This window comes from Triturus cristatus, chromosome 1_1 (assembly GCF_964204655.1).
Source record: "Triturus cristatus chromosome 1_1, aTriCri1.1, whole genome shotgun sequence".
Classification (NCBI taxonomy): domain Eukaryota; kingdom Metazoa; phylum Chordata; class Amphibia; order Caudata; family Salamandridae; genus Triturus; species Triturus cristatus.
In genome coordinates, this window is record NC_140579.1 from 6,742,332 (window position 1) to 6,757,263 (window position 14,932).

The 14,932-nt window shown below is 55.3% G+C and overlaps 1 protein-coding gene across 2 annotated transcripts in view; it reads right to left on the reverse strand.

Moving 5' to 3' along the window:
* Window positions 1-899: 899 nt before the first annotated feature.
* Window positions 900-14,932, reverse strand: part of LOC146869090 (E3 ubiquitin-protein ligase TRIM39-like) — a 96,465-nt gene continuing 82,432 nt past the window's right edge. For both annotated transcript variants that reach the window (XM_085599820.1, XM_085599796.1), the window contains one exon: window positions 900-2,015. In XM_085599820.1, coding sequence (XP_085455946.1) covers window positions 1,501-2,015 — 515 coding nt within the window. In that variant the 3' untranslated portion in view covers window positions 900-1,500. The remainder of the gene's footprint in view (window positions 2,016-14,932) is intronic.

The following is a 14,932-nucleotide window of genomic DNA, read 5'->3' on the forward strand; positions in this document are numbered from 1 at the left end:
TGTCTGTAAGTTTTTAGGCAACAATAAAAATGTAAAGGTAACTTTGGCCATTAATGTTCCTGCTGGAGAGAGATGGAAGTTGTATCTAGTGGCTGTTTCCACTCATGCTAAAGAAGCACAGAGGATTAAGATGCCTGCTGCAAAGAACATGTCCTTGTGTGTTCATACGTTTTCAGGCGACAATAAAAATGTAATGAAACTTTGGCGATTAATGTTCCTGCTGGAGAGAGATGGGAGTTTAATTTAGTGGCTACTTCTAGTGATGCTAAAGTAGCGCAGAGGATTAAGATGCGTGCCTGCTGCAAAGAACATGTTTGTGTGTTCAGAGGTTTTCAGGCAACAATAAAAATGTAAAGGTAACCTTGGCTATTAATGTTTCTGTGGGAGAGAGATAGGAAGTTTTATCTTGTGGCTGTTTCCACTCATGCTAAAGTAGCACAGAGGATTTAGATGCCTGCTGCAAAGAACATGTCCTTATGTGGTCTGAGGTTTTCAGGGTACAATAAAAATGTAAAGTTAACTTTGGAAATTAATGTTCCTGCAGGAGACAGATCGGAGTTTTATCCAATGGCTGTTTCCACTTATGCTAACGTTTCGCAGAGGATTAAGATGCCTGCTGCAAAGAACATTTCCTTGTGAGATCAGAGGTTTTCAGGCGACAATAAAAATGTAAATGTAACTTTTGCGATTAAGGTTCCTGCGGGAGTGAGAAGGAAGAGTCCAGAGTCTTTTTTTTGGGGGTAGAAGAGTAAATTTCGCTGATAAAAAAAAAAAAGTTGCTAGATCATTGCAATGAGTGACTGTGTGTTCTGGGAAATTGCCGCCAATCGATGTGGTTAGGGATTTAACAATTTTTGAAACACAAACAGTAAACATAAGAATTAACGACAGGCCGGTAGTTTCGTTGTTTTCAATCGATATTTTACTATTATAAAACGTGTTACATTGGTCCGTGGGCATTTACCCTTATTGCCCTTTCAATAGTTTGCAGACAAGCATTATTAATCTAATTACAATTGGGGATTTTTGTTGTAAAGATGCATGTGCCACCCACATGCACCCGAGCACACTACCCACATGCATCCCACCAACACACACCTTATATCAACACACCACACCATGCCACTGCCCCACGTCAGTGCACTAGACACCAAGTTTGCAGTACAGAGCACAGCAGCCACACTGCTCTACAACATACCTAAACACTTTCATGCTCCTAAAGGCGAGACCTGTTGGCTATGCCAATGCTTGTTTAATTCTGCAGAGACTATCATATGTTACATGCGGTTTGGTGGATGATTCACACAGCAAACATTGTCTGCCCTTGTTTTAAAAATGTACAAGGAAAAGAGATACATAGTTTCACGTGAGGATTCTGGTTGTCATGGAAACAGGTGAGAGGGTCATTATGAAGAAGGTCCTTTGGAATGTTGGGGTTTGAAGATTCTTTGGAATGTTGGGGTTTGAACCGTGGATGACAGTTGGGGGGAGGAGGGGGGCTCACACCAGCCTCAGCTCCGCTCCTTCCCAGAGATAGAAGATCGGGAAGAGCCTCTGTGTGAAGGGCGCCTGCGGGAAGGAGTAGAGAAGCTCCATGGAGTCAGCATTGTACAGGGACAGCCGCCCCCCCTCGTAGTCCAGATACACCCCCAGCTTCAGGGGCTTCTCACGAGGGGACAGAGGGGTCAGAGGGGAGATGAGAGCCTTGTACTGACCCTTACACCCCTCCACAGCCCAGACTCCCCCCTCAGGTGACCATGTGATCCTTTCCTTCCTGTTCACAGACTCTGCTGCGACCCCCACATTCCACCCCCACCCCTCCCGCAGCAGCTGCACCTCCCAGTAATGTCTGCCGGAGGTGAACCCCTCGCTCCCCAGCACACAGGTGTGGTAGTAGGTGAATCTCTTGGGGGTGTTCAGCAGGGTCTGTGCTGTGTCCGTCCCTTTCACACGTCTCCCCCCCTCAGACAGGAGGAGCCGAGGATGAGCCGTGTCAGGATCCAGCGTCACCGTCTCTGCAGAGAAGAGATTCACAATTAGAGATTTAATGACACAAAGAAAGGCTGTAATTACTGCTTCTGCTTTACATACGATTAATGTACACCACACCCCGAAGGAGCACGCGGCGCTAGAGAGCGCGACACTAGACTGCTGACTACAATAAAGCGCACGGCACTAGACTGCTCACTACACTAAAGCGCACGGCACTACACTGCTCACACACTAAAGCGAGCGGCACTAGACCGCTCACTACACTAAAGCGAGCGGCACTAGACTGCTCACTACACTAAAGCGTGCGGCACTAGACTGCTCACACACTAAAGCGAGCGGCACTAGACCGCTCACTACACTAAAGCGAGCGGCACTAGACTGCTCACTACACTAAAGCGAGCAGCACTAGACTGCTCACTACACTAAAGCGAGCGGCACTAGACTGCTCACTACACTAAAGCGTGCGGCACTAGACTGCTCAACACAGTAAAGCATGCGGCACTAGACCGCTCACTACACTAAAGCGTGCGGCACTAGACCGCTCACTACACTAAAGCGTGCATTCATCCAGAGCACACACTACACCGAAGAGCACACTGCACTACAAAGGACATTCTACTACACACTACACGCAGCATACTACATTGCTTTACCACATATGACGCACACTACAATAGCAGAGAGTAACAGTAACTTGATTAGATGGTAGAGAGTGATAGCTACTCCAAGATTTACTGTACTAATCAGTACTCTAATAGATAGCACGGTGACAGAGCTACTAGAAGGTATCGAGTACTAGTAAGTACAGTGCATTAGATGGTACAGAGTGATCGAGCTACTAGAAAGCATACTGTACTACACTGCTTTAGATGGTACAGCGTGACAGAGCTTCTCGAAGGTACACTGTACCAGTTAGTACACTGTATTGGATGTTACTGCAATATTAGGCCTTAACAAATTTTCCAAGAAACCAAAGTTTGTTTTGCTAACATCACAGCCGTCACATGATCACAAATTTAAAAGAATATACAGTACAAGATGCACATTTGCACATTTTATTCTTAAAAAAATGATATTAAAAATACCAAACCCAGTTGATAAGATATGATAAAATAATCAGGCAGAACCTATGGGCTCATCTTTAGGATTTCTCGACGTGCACACCACATGGAGAATAAAAAACGTCATATTGAATGCACAATGGGCATGTGCGTGTCATATTTCAAAATCCTAAAAACCTCAGCACAGTGCTTAGGTCCCAGATTTCTGTATAGCTGTAATAGCCATAGGTGTCTCGCCTTCTTATACCTTTGACAGAAAAATATTACATGATATTCCGTCTCCGCTGCATTGCTACATGCCGAACATCCCAAATTGGATGAACCCGCTCATTTATTTGTGAAAGCACGCAATGGGAACACCCCATGCCTAAACTGCAGGTATAACTTCTTGGCAAGAGCCGGCTGGATATAGTCCAGGCAGGTTCTAATCTGTACCTTTTTTTTATCTCTAAAAACACTGCAAATAATGAGCCAGTCGCAGAACTCCCCTGTATCCGGGTAAGCTTGTGCTCCCTGTAGCTCTCTAACCTAGATATTCCTAGATATTATCAGGCAGACAGGCAGATTTCTGCATTGTTCCACAAATTACCCCTTTCTATGGCCGCAAAAGTATTCTTGATGAAGGCCAGGCATGATAGTTTGCTCGCACCCTGTAAGCTCAACACTTCGCTCAGCTCTTCCCTGTGTACAGCCAGTTCTGGGGTACTCCAGACGTCGCCAGAATAACAGTGGTCTAAGAGCGGCATCGTCTGCAATTGGACTAATCCCAAGGTCTATACGAAGCGGTGTAAGCGGGGAGCTTGGGGGAAGACCCAACAATTGCATGGCAAAGAAATTCTCAATTTTCACTATCGAGCCAGATGGACGGTGACCCCATATATCAGCCCCATACAGGGCAGCACCCCCAGCTTGTGCTTTGTATATTTCCACCACCGCTCCAACAGATTTATGGATACAATTTCTGCATACCTTTGTCAGTACCCCCGTTGTCTGGGCCAGCTTTAAGCTTGCTTTCTTGATTTGGGCACCCCAGTCCATTTTTTCACTGAGCGTGATTCCAAGATATTCAAAGACAGTCACCCTCTCAAGCGGTTTCCCATCTAGGCAAGGATTAGACCGAACACTATTACCTGCATTAAATACCATGCATTTGGTTTTCTGCAAATTGATCTCCAACCCCCTATTTTTGCAAAAAACATAAAGCTGTCTAAGGCCCTCTGACTTCCCATAGGTGACTTTGAGAGCAGAAGGGTGTCGTCGGCGAACATCATGGCAGGTACTTCATGGTTCGCCAGCTTAGGGGCATCAATATCCTTCCCAGCAATCAAAGCCTCAACTAGGCCATTAATAAAAAGGCAAAAAAGGGTCGGGCCAAGACGCAGCCTTGGCGTACACCTCTGTCTACAGGTATGGGGGCTGTAAGTTCACCATTTCTGCCGTACCTAATTTGGGCAAAATTGCCTTCATGCAGTCATTTCAGCTGGTGGCAAAGTTAAGGTGGAGCCCCCAAGTCCTATAAAACAGACCACAGTTTGTCCCTCGACACCAAGTCAGATGCAGATAGGTCCACAAAAATTAGCTGGAGGCTGCCACCCTCTATACACACTATCTTCCAATGTAATAGTTGTTACCCAAACATTTGATCTATTGTGGACATCTTTGCTCTGAACCCGGCTGAAAGGTTCCCTACCCGAACTTTCTCACTGGGATTGGGACAAGGAAGTGCAATGTGTCCATCGATTTCCCTCATCACCTGCCAGGCACTCGTCCAGTGAGCGGGCCGTGCCCCGTGCTATATTGGTCTATTTTGGAAATGTTTTTTTACGCCAGACTGTGTGTTGGACAGGCCACACGAAGGGCTTGCTCCCTCCCCGCATGACAGGGCCCAAGCCCCGGCCCGCCAGGCGTGACCCACGAGAATCACCCGCACCCCGTCTCCCGACGGAACTCCTGCCCTCGGACCTCCATGTATCACGGGCCCAAGCCACCACCGGCTCCCTCGGCCGGGTCAAGCCGCCATCTTGGGCCCTGCGCCACGAGGCCGCGTGGCCTCCACCCGACCCTAACCCTGGGCCTGGCCGGCCCCGACATCCCGGCACCACCATCCACCCAGGAGGTGAGCGGACCACTTGGCAGGTCAATGGGAGAACGAAGCGCCTAGGACTCTCCCCCGCCAGGTGCCGATCGCCTCCAGTTTCCCCAGGCACCGGCTCCACCCCCCGCTGGGTGTCTGGACACCTTCATCCCGGACCCTCCGACCTCCAAGTGCGAGGGTCCGGACATCAAAGGGCGCCTGCCCTATAACTGGAGCAGCTCCGGAGCAGGAAGGCAGTTGTATCCTGGAGTCGAGAGACACCGAGAGAACTCAGCCTTGACGGACTACTGGCGCTGCCGTAGCCCTATCTTGTGAACTATCGTCCTGCCTGCTGGCGCTGCCGCGGCCTTCTGCAACATCCATCCTCGTCGGGACCTGCTGGCGCTGCCGCGGCCCGTTGTAACGACCATCTTCTCCGGGACCTGCTGGCGCTGCCGCGGACCGTACATCGACCATCTTCACTGGGACCTGCTGGCGCTGCCGCGGACCGTGTATCGACCATCTTCACCGGGACCTGCTGGCGCTGCCGCGGCCCGTACCAGCTAGACCACCAAGCTCGAGGATTGTGAGCTACCCACCATACCATCTCAACTACCAGACTGGTAACCAAACTGTCCCGCTACCCCCTTTTCCCATCTTGAGAGACTTGAATCGAGGGGACTCCTGAGTCCAGACCTCCTTGTACCTTTTCATCGTACCTTAAGAAGTGCTTATAAAGAACGCTAACTCATCTCCTTGTGTGGTATCTGTCTGTGGGGGGGGGGGGAAGTTATTTGTCTGTACGATCGCTGGAGACGGCTCTCCCCGGAGACCTCTCCCCATGTCCTCGGCCGACCCTCCCGGTCCGTCTAACATTGGTGGCCAGCGGCGCGATCCGAATCAACGCGTAATCGTACAGAGAGTAGCTCACCCCACGACAAAACCACGATGTCAGCCAAAGATAGCGGTTCCACTGAAAAGTTCCAAATGGATAAGTTGGAAGAATATAGCCACCGCGAACTTAAACAATTCTGCATGGAACTAGGCATTGCTACCACCGGCCTGAGTACCAAAGATGATTTGAAGCGCGCCCTTGAGTCGTGGGCAGAAACTGGGATCGCCGGATCCTCCGACCAAAACAGTGTCGCACCAGAGGGGAACGCCACGACTCCCGAGGAGCGGGGAACGGGCCTCTCGCAGGAGGAGATCCAGGAAAGAGAAAGGACCAGATTACACGAGTTGGAAATGGCACGACTCAAAATGGACGGTGAACTAAAGTTAGCCGAGCAGAAACTAAATCTAGAGCATCTGCGGCTCCGAGAGGAACGAGAAGAAAAACAGAGACAGAGAGAGCTTGAGGAAAAAAGAATAACACTCGAACACGAGCGCAAACTGGCGGAAATAGAACTTCGGAAACAGAATAGAGAACCGGGGGTGCCTGAGCGACCGCACACCCCAGGGGCAACCGAGAAAAAAGTCCACATCCCCAAGGATGTTGTCCGAGAGTATGTCCGAGAAGACGACATACAGCAGTGGTTCAAAGCCTACGAGATCGCCATGACCTCCCACCGGATCGACCGGAGTGATTGGGGAGCCGGACTATGGGGGAGGTTCGTCAACGAAGGTCGCGATGCCCTGTTGCAGCTCCCAGATCACCAAATGTCGTCCTACGACCACATGAAGGCGGCCCTCCTCACCCGCTACGGCCTCACACCCGAGATGTACCGCCAGAGGTTCAGAGATTGCACCCGGATCCCGGGTACAACTTGGGTGGAGTACGTAAACTATTTCAGCCGAGCCTTCGAGGGTTGGATCAAGGGGAGCCATGTAACGACCTACGAACAACTCTTTAACCTTATGGTATGGGAACACCTGTCGAACAACTGTTTCGTCGAGCTCAGGCAGCACCTCCTCGACAGTAAATTGACTGACCCCCGGCAGCTCGCCGCTGAAGCTGACCGATGGGAAAGCACCCGAGTGGGCCGGAGAGGGCCACACGAGCAGAACCGAAGCAACCAAGGCCAGCACCGTCCTCGGGGAGGAGGAGGAGGCCAGGGGCGAGGGAGAGACACCCTCCCGGCAACACCCGTGGCCAGCACCCCGCCCCCGGCCGGCCGGGGAAACCCCCCGATGCGTCCAGGGTTCCGAGCCAATGTCACGTGCCACCGATGCCAGCGAGTCGGCCATTACGCCAATGACCCGAGCTGCCCTCAGAACCAAACGCCCAAGCCCCGCCAGGTAGCTGCCGCCGCCCTGGGGGAAGAACGACTATCAGAGGAACAGGAAGAGTATGAGCCGGCCCAGCAAGAGTGGGAACCGGCCGCCATGGTTCTAGCGTGCCTAGGGGGAAAAGACATAGTCCCGCGGGCTCCCCTACCCGCCAACACCAGGAAATACGGTCAGTGGGTGACCATTAATGGGCATCGGGCCGAGGCCTTACGTGACACAGGCGCCAGTGTGACGGCCGTCCGCTGTCACCTGGTGAAACCCGAGCAGATCCTGCCGAACATTCTCTGCCCCGTCCGCTCAGCCGACAATTCCGAAAGTCTGTGTCAAATGGCCTGCGTCCCCTTCGAATGGGGAGGGGTCTCCGGCCTGTTGAAAGTGACGGTCCGGGATGATGCCCCCGTGGACTGGCGGAAATAGAACTTCGGAAACAGAATAGAGAACCGGGGGTGCCTGAGCGACCGCACACCCCAGGGGCAACCGAGAAAAAAGTCCACATCCCCAAGGATGTTGTCCGAGAGTATGTCCGAGAAGACGACATACAGCAGTGGTTCAAAGCCTACGAGATCGCCATGACCTCCCACCGGATCGACCGGAGTGATTGGGGAGCCGGACTATGGGGGAGGTTCGTCAACGAAGGTCGCGATGCCCTGTTGCAGCTCCCAGATCACCAAATGTCGTCCTACGACCACATGAAGGCGGCCCTCCTCACCCGCTACGGCCTCACACCCGAGATGTACCGCCAGAGGTTCAGAGATTGCACCCGGATCCCGGGTACAACTTGGGTGGAGTACGTAAACTATTTCAGCCGAGCCTTCGAGGGTTGGATCAAGGGGAGCCATGTAACGACCTACGAACAACTCTTTAACCTTATGGTATGGGAACACCTGTCGAACAACTGTTTCGTCGAGCTCAGGCAGCACCTCCTCGACAGTAAATTGACTGACCCCCGGCAGCTCGCCGCTGAAGCTGACCGATGGGAAAGCACCCGAGTGGGCCGGAGAGGGCCACACGAGCAGAACCGAAGCAACCAAGGCCAGCACCGTCCTCGGGGAGGAGGAGGAGGCCAGGGGCGAGGGAGAGACACCCTCCCGGCAACACCCGTGGCCAGCACCCCGCCCCCGGCCGGCCGGGGAAACCCCCCGATGCGTCCAGGGTTCCGAGCCAATGTCACGTGCCACCGATGCCAGCGAGTCGGCCATTACGCCAATGACCCGAGCTGCCCTCAGAACCAAACGCCCAAGCCCCGCCAGGTAGCTGCCGCCGCCCTGGGGGAAGAACGACTATCAGAGGAACAGGAAGAGTATGAGCCGGCCCAGCAAGAGTGGGAACCGGCCGCCATCAATCAATCAATCAGTGACACTTATAAAGCGCGCTACGTACCCGTTGGGTCTCAAGGCGCTGGGGAGGTGGGGTGCCGCTACTGCTCGAACAGCCAGGTCTTCAGCTTCTTCCTGAAGGAGAGGTGGTCTTGGGTCAGGCGCAGGTCGGACGGGAGGGAGTTCCAGGTCTTGGCGGCCAGGTAGGAGAAGGACCTTCCTCCTGTAGTCGCTCTTCGGATGCGGGGGACGGCGGCGAGGGCGTGGTTGGCTGATCGGAGGTGGCGTTTGGGAGCGTAGAAGTTGACTCGGCTGTTGAGGTAGCTCGGGCCTTGGTCGTGTAGGGCTTTGTGTGCGTGGGTGAGGAGGCGGAAGGTGACTCTCTTGTTGATGGGGAGCCAGTGAAGGTCTCTCAGATGACCGGAGATGTGGCTGGATCGTGGGATGTCGAGGGTGAGTCTGGCTGAGGCGTTTTGGATCCGCTGGAGTCTCTTCTGGAGCTTGGCGGTGGTCCCGGCGTAGAGGGCGTTGCCGTAGCCATGGTTCTAGCGTGCCTAGGGGGAAAAGACATAGTCCCGCGGGCTCCCCTACCCGCCAACACCAGGAAATACGGTCAGTGGGTGACCATTAATGGGCATCGGGCCGAGGCCTTACGTGACACAGGCGCCAGTGTGACGGCCGTCCGCTGTCACCTGGTGAAACCCGAGCAGATCCTGCCGAACATTCTCTGCCCCGTCCGCTCAGCCGACAATTCCGAAAGTCTGTGTCAAATGGCCTGCGTCCCCTTCGAATGGGGAGGGGTCTCCGGCCTGTTGAAAGTGACGGTCCGGGATGATGCCCCCGTGGACTGCCTCCTGGGGAATGACCTTGAGAGTTCCCCGTGGGCCACCGTCGAGAGAAGAGAGCACCTGGGGATGCTGGGCCTCCCGGACTGGGCCTGCGTAACCACCCGGTCCATGGCCGCCCGTGCCGTCCCCCGACCAGAAGAACCGGAATGGCCAGCACCTCCGCCCCCGGTCGCCCCAGTAGAAGACAACGACGAGGCCAACCCCCCGGAACCAACGACCAAAGGGGACGCGCAACCCCAGGACCTCCCCGGCCTGGCTCAGTGGCGTCAAGAAGGGGGGCCCACCCAAGAACAGTTCCGCCAGGAGCAAAAGACCTGCCCCTCCCTCGAGGGACTCCGCCAACAAGCCAGCGCCCAGAGCGCAGGGGACTCCACCGGAACTCACTGGGTCTACTGGGAGAACGACCTGCTATACAGCTAACAGAGAATCGCAGAGCTAGGGGCCGGTCGAGTACTGGTGGTACCTCTCCGCTTCAGAGACTTCCTGCTCAACCTGGCCCACGATGTCCCCCTGGCTGGACACCTGGGCCAAGACAAAACTTACAGTCGCCTAGTGACCCACTTTTTCTGGCCGAAGATGCGGAACGACGTCCTGAACCACTGCCGGTCCTGCCCCACGTGCCAGGCCAGCGGGAAGAGTGGCCGTAAGCTGAAAGCCCCTCTACAACCCTTCCCAGTGGTCACCACCCCGTTCGAGAGGGTAGGAATAGACATTGTGGGGCCCCTGGACCCCCGCACGGCACAAGGACATAGGTTCATCCTGGTACTGGTGGATCACGCCACCCGCTACCCCGAGGCGGTGCCTCTACGAACTGTAACAGCTCCGGTGGTTGGCCGGGCCCTAATGGGGATCTTCTCCCGGGTGGGCTTCCCCCGAGAAGTCGTCAGCGACCGAGGCACGAACTTCATCTCCAAATACATGAAGTCCCTCTGGCAACAGTGCGGGGTCACCTACCGATTCACGACCCCCTATCACCCCCAAGGGAACGGACTAGTGGAGCGATTCAACCGCACTCTCAAGGGGATGATTGGGGGATTGGAAGAGCCCCTCCGTCGCCAGTGGGATGTACTACTCCCGTGCCTCCTCTTCGCCTACCGAGAAGTTCCCCAGAAGTCCCTCGGTTTTAGCCCTTTCGAACTCCTGTACGGGCACCCTGTGCGAGGGCCCCTCAGCCTAGTCAAAGAAGGTTGGGAGATGGCCCCCCTAAAGACCCCTCCAGACGTCTTCAAGTACCTCCTGGCCCTACGCAATCAGACCCGGCGCTTCAGGGAGATGGCCAAGGCGAACCTCGAGGCCAGCCAGGAAGACATGAAGAGATGGTATGATCACAATGCCTCCTCCGTCGAGTTCGAACCTGGTCAACGAGTGTGGGGGATGTCCCCCACCGAACCATGTGCCTTGCAAGATAAGTGGACGGGGCCCTTCAAGGTGGTCGAGCGCAAAAGCCCCGTCACTTACCTCATCGACATGGGGACCCCCCGGAACCCCCTTCGGGTCCTCCACACCAACAGACTCAAACCACACTTTGTGCGCTCAGAACTCAGCCTCCTGATGGCTACGGACAGTGGGGCAGAGGAGGACTCTGAACCCCTCCCGGATCTCCTGAAGACTCAGGAGAACGACGGTTCCGTGGACGGGGTCCGGCTCTCCGATGCCCTCACCCCAGAGCAACGCCAGGGCTGCCGGGACCTCCTGCTGCGGTTCGCTTCACTGTTCTCCCTCACTCCCGGGGTCACCCCTTGGTGCCTGCACGACGTGGACACCGGGGACAGTCCCCCTATCCGACACCGGGCCTACCGCGTACCAGGTCGAGTACGGGCCTGCATACAAGAGGAAGTGGCCAAAATGCTCACGATCGGGGTTATCGAGCCCTCGGACAGTCCCTGGGCCAGCCCGGTTGTATTGGTCCCCAAAGCCGCTGCCCCTGGCACCACACCTGAACTGAGATTCTGCGTCGACTACCGGGGCTTGAACGCTGTCACCCGAACCGACGCTCATCCTATCCCCCGAGCGGATGAATTGATCGACCGGCTGGGGGCCGCCCGCTACCTCAGTATCTTCGACCTAACAGCGGGCTACTGGCAGATCGGTCTCACACCCCGGGCTCAAGAACGGTCCGCCTTCTCTACCCCCGATGGCCACTACCACTTCAAGGTCATGCCCTTCGGCATGAAGAACGCCCCCGCTACATTTCAACGTCTTGTGAACCAGGTCTTGGCGGGGCTCGAAGAGTTCAGCGCTGCCTACCTGGACGATATCGCTGTATACAGCCGCCACTGGTCCGACCACCTCCTCCACCTCCAGGAGGTCCTACAGGCCCTCCAGCGGGCCGGCCTCACGATTAAGGCCGGCAAATGCCAAATTGGTCAAGGGTCCGTGACCTACCTGGGGCACCAGGTGGGAAGCGGGCTGGTGGCCCCACTGCAACTTAAAATTGCTGCCATCCAGTCCTGGCAGCCCCCCGTCACCCAGACCGAAGTCCGAGCCTTCTTGGGGCTCACCGGCTACTACCGGCGGTTCGTGAGGGACTACGGCAGCATTGTGGGGCCCCTCACGGGTCTCACGTCCAAGAACCAACCGAAGCGGATTAACTGGACCCCCGATTGTCAAGCGGCCTTCGAAAAGCTGAAGGCCGCCCTGTGCACCGCCCCTGTGCTCCAGGCCCCCGATTACAGTCGGGAATTCGTGGTACAGACAGACGCCTCCGACCACGGCATCGGAGCGGTTCTTTCCCAAGTGAACCCCGAGGGTCATGACCAGCCGGTGGCCTTCATCAGCCGACGTCTCCTGGCCCGAGAACAGCGCTGGAGCACAATCGAGAGGGAGGCCTTCGCAGTGGTGTGGGCCCTCAAAAAGCTCCGGCCCTATCTCTTCGGTACCCACTTCCGGGTACAAACAGACCATAGACCCCTGCAGTGGCTGATGCAGATGCGGGGGGAGAACCCAAAACTATTGCGCTGGTCCATCTCTCTGCAGGGAATGGACTTCACCGTGGAGCACCGACCGGGTCAAGACCACGCCAACGCAGATGGCCTGTCACGCTTCTTCCGCCTCGACGAGGAGAGTCCCCAAGAAGATGGGTGACTCTCCCCGCCTTCAGCTGGGGGGGGACGCATGTTGGACAGGCCACACGAAGGGCTTGCTCCCTCCCCGCATGACAGGGCCCAAGCCCCGGCCCGCCAGGCGTGACCCACGAGAATCACCCGCACCCCGTCTCCCGACGGAACTCCTGCCCTCGGACCTCCATGTATCACGGGCCCAAGCCACCACCGGCTCCCTCGGCCGGGTCAAGCCGCCATCTTGGGCCCTGCGCCACGAGGCCGCGTGGCCTCCACCCGACCCTAACCCTGGGCCTGGCCGGCCCCGACATCCCGGCACCACCATCCACCCAGGAGGTGAGCGGACCACTTGGCAGGTCAATGGGAGAACGAAGCGCCAAGGACTCTCCCCCGCCAGGTGCCGATCGCCTCCAGTTTCCCCAGGCACCGGCTCCACCCCCCGCTGGGTGTCTGGACACCTTCATCCCGGACCCTCCGACCTCCAAGTGCGAGGGTCCGGACATCAAAGGGCGCCTGCCCTATAACTGGAGCAGCTCCGGAGCAGGAAGGCAGTTGTATCCTGGAGTCGAGAGACACCGAGAGAACTCAGCCTTGACGGACTACTGGCGCTGCCGTAGCCCTATCTTGTGAACTATCATCCTGCCTGCTGGCGCTGCCGCGGCCTTCTGCAACATCCATCCTCGTCGGGACCTGCTGGCGCTGCCGCGGCCCGTTGTAACGACCATCTTCTCCGGGACCTGCTGGCGCTGCCGCGGACCGTACATCGACCATCTTCACTGGGACCTGCTGGCGCTGCCGCGGACCGTGTATCGACCATCTTCACCGGGACCCGCTGGCGCTGCCGCGGCCCGTACCAGCTAGACCACCAAGCTCGAGGATTGTGAGCTACCCACCATACCATCTCAACTACCAGACTGGTAACCAGACTGTCCCGCTACCCCCTTTTCCCATCTTGAGAGACTTGAATCGAGGGGACTCCTGAGTCCAGACCTCCTTGTACCTTTTCATTGTACCTTAAGAAGTGCTTATAAAGAACGCTAACTCATCTCCTTGTGTGGTATCTGTCTGTGGGGGGGGGAGTTATTTGTCTGTACGATCGCTGGAGACGGCTCTCCCCGGAGACCTCTCCCCTTGTCCTCGGCCGACCCTCCCGGTCCGTCTAACACTGTGTATGACCTTTCCAGACCTAATGCTGAAAGAAGTTTTGAGGGTTTCTCCTTTTTTGCCACACCAGATTTCGCACACGCTGCAGTTGAGAGGAGATCAAAGCGGTACAAAAGGGGGTGGTGATGGACGGAGCATCAGAACCAATCAAACACTCAGGAGATGGCGGCTTAGACAGTTTACAACCCCTCTCCAGACAGCAGTATTTTTGCAAAATCCATCTAGGCTGAAAGTCGCCTTTCAGGGTCAGAATATTAGCCTCACTTCTATAATCCAAGCCCAGAAGCTACTGGATGATAGCTTAACAGGGGCCATCTGTGCTAAAAAATAAGTCTGTAACATGCCTGGGAGAGCGCTGGTGGGGGGGGGAGAGAGGTGGAGGGAGAAGAGGAGTGGTCCGGACGTCCTCGCTCAGGGTTGGGCCGGATTCCCTAGGTTGTAGGGAGGGGGGGGGGGGGGGCGGGGAAAGGGAGGGGGAATGGGATCCTCAGACGGGTGATAAAAGGGGCTGGTTCAATAGTGTTATTGTCACATTTATCACATTTGTCACATTAGATGAAAAGAGTGCTGGATCGGTGTGGTGCGATTGTTGTACAGCGATGTGGTGCCAGAATCTAGTTAATGTTATAAGCCGACATGGGCAGACTTAGAATCGCAACTATCAACATATATGGTCTCAATGTCATCAAGAAAAGGCCGAGGGTAGCGGTTGGGTTACAAGCATTTGTTGCAAATATTATTTGCCTCCAAGAGACACATATCGATGGATCACAATTGCATGTATTAAAAACACAGGGGTATAGGGTGGTTAGTGCAACAACGCAGGGGGCCAGGGTTCGGGGCGTTGCTATATTGGCTAAAGGAGGCGGGATCCTATGCACTCGGTCATGTCTGATAAGTTTGGCCGGTGGGCGAATACTGAATGTCAATATAGTATGGGTAAGAAACTGACACTATGTACAGTATATGGATGTAATAGCGACGATCCTAGTGTACTTGATACTATCTCCAGTGATCTCGCTCATTGGCCTCTTCCACTTATTCTGTGCGGGGACTATATTATTAACTTACCCAGTGATTGGTCTCCAGAGGACGGATGGAGATATACGGGTAGGAAACCAAATGCGTTTCAGGCATTAAGGAATCTATGCCAGACCCCTGGTCTGATTGATTGCTGGCACCGGATCAA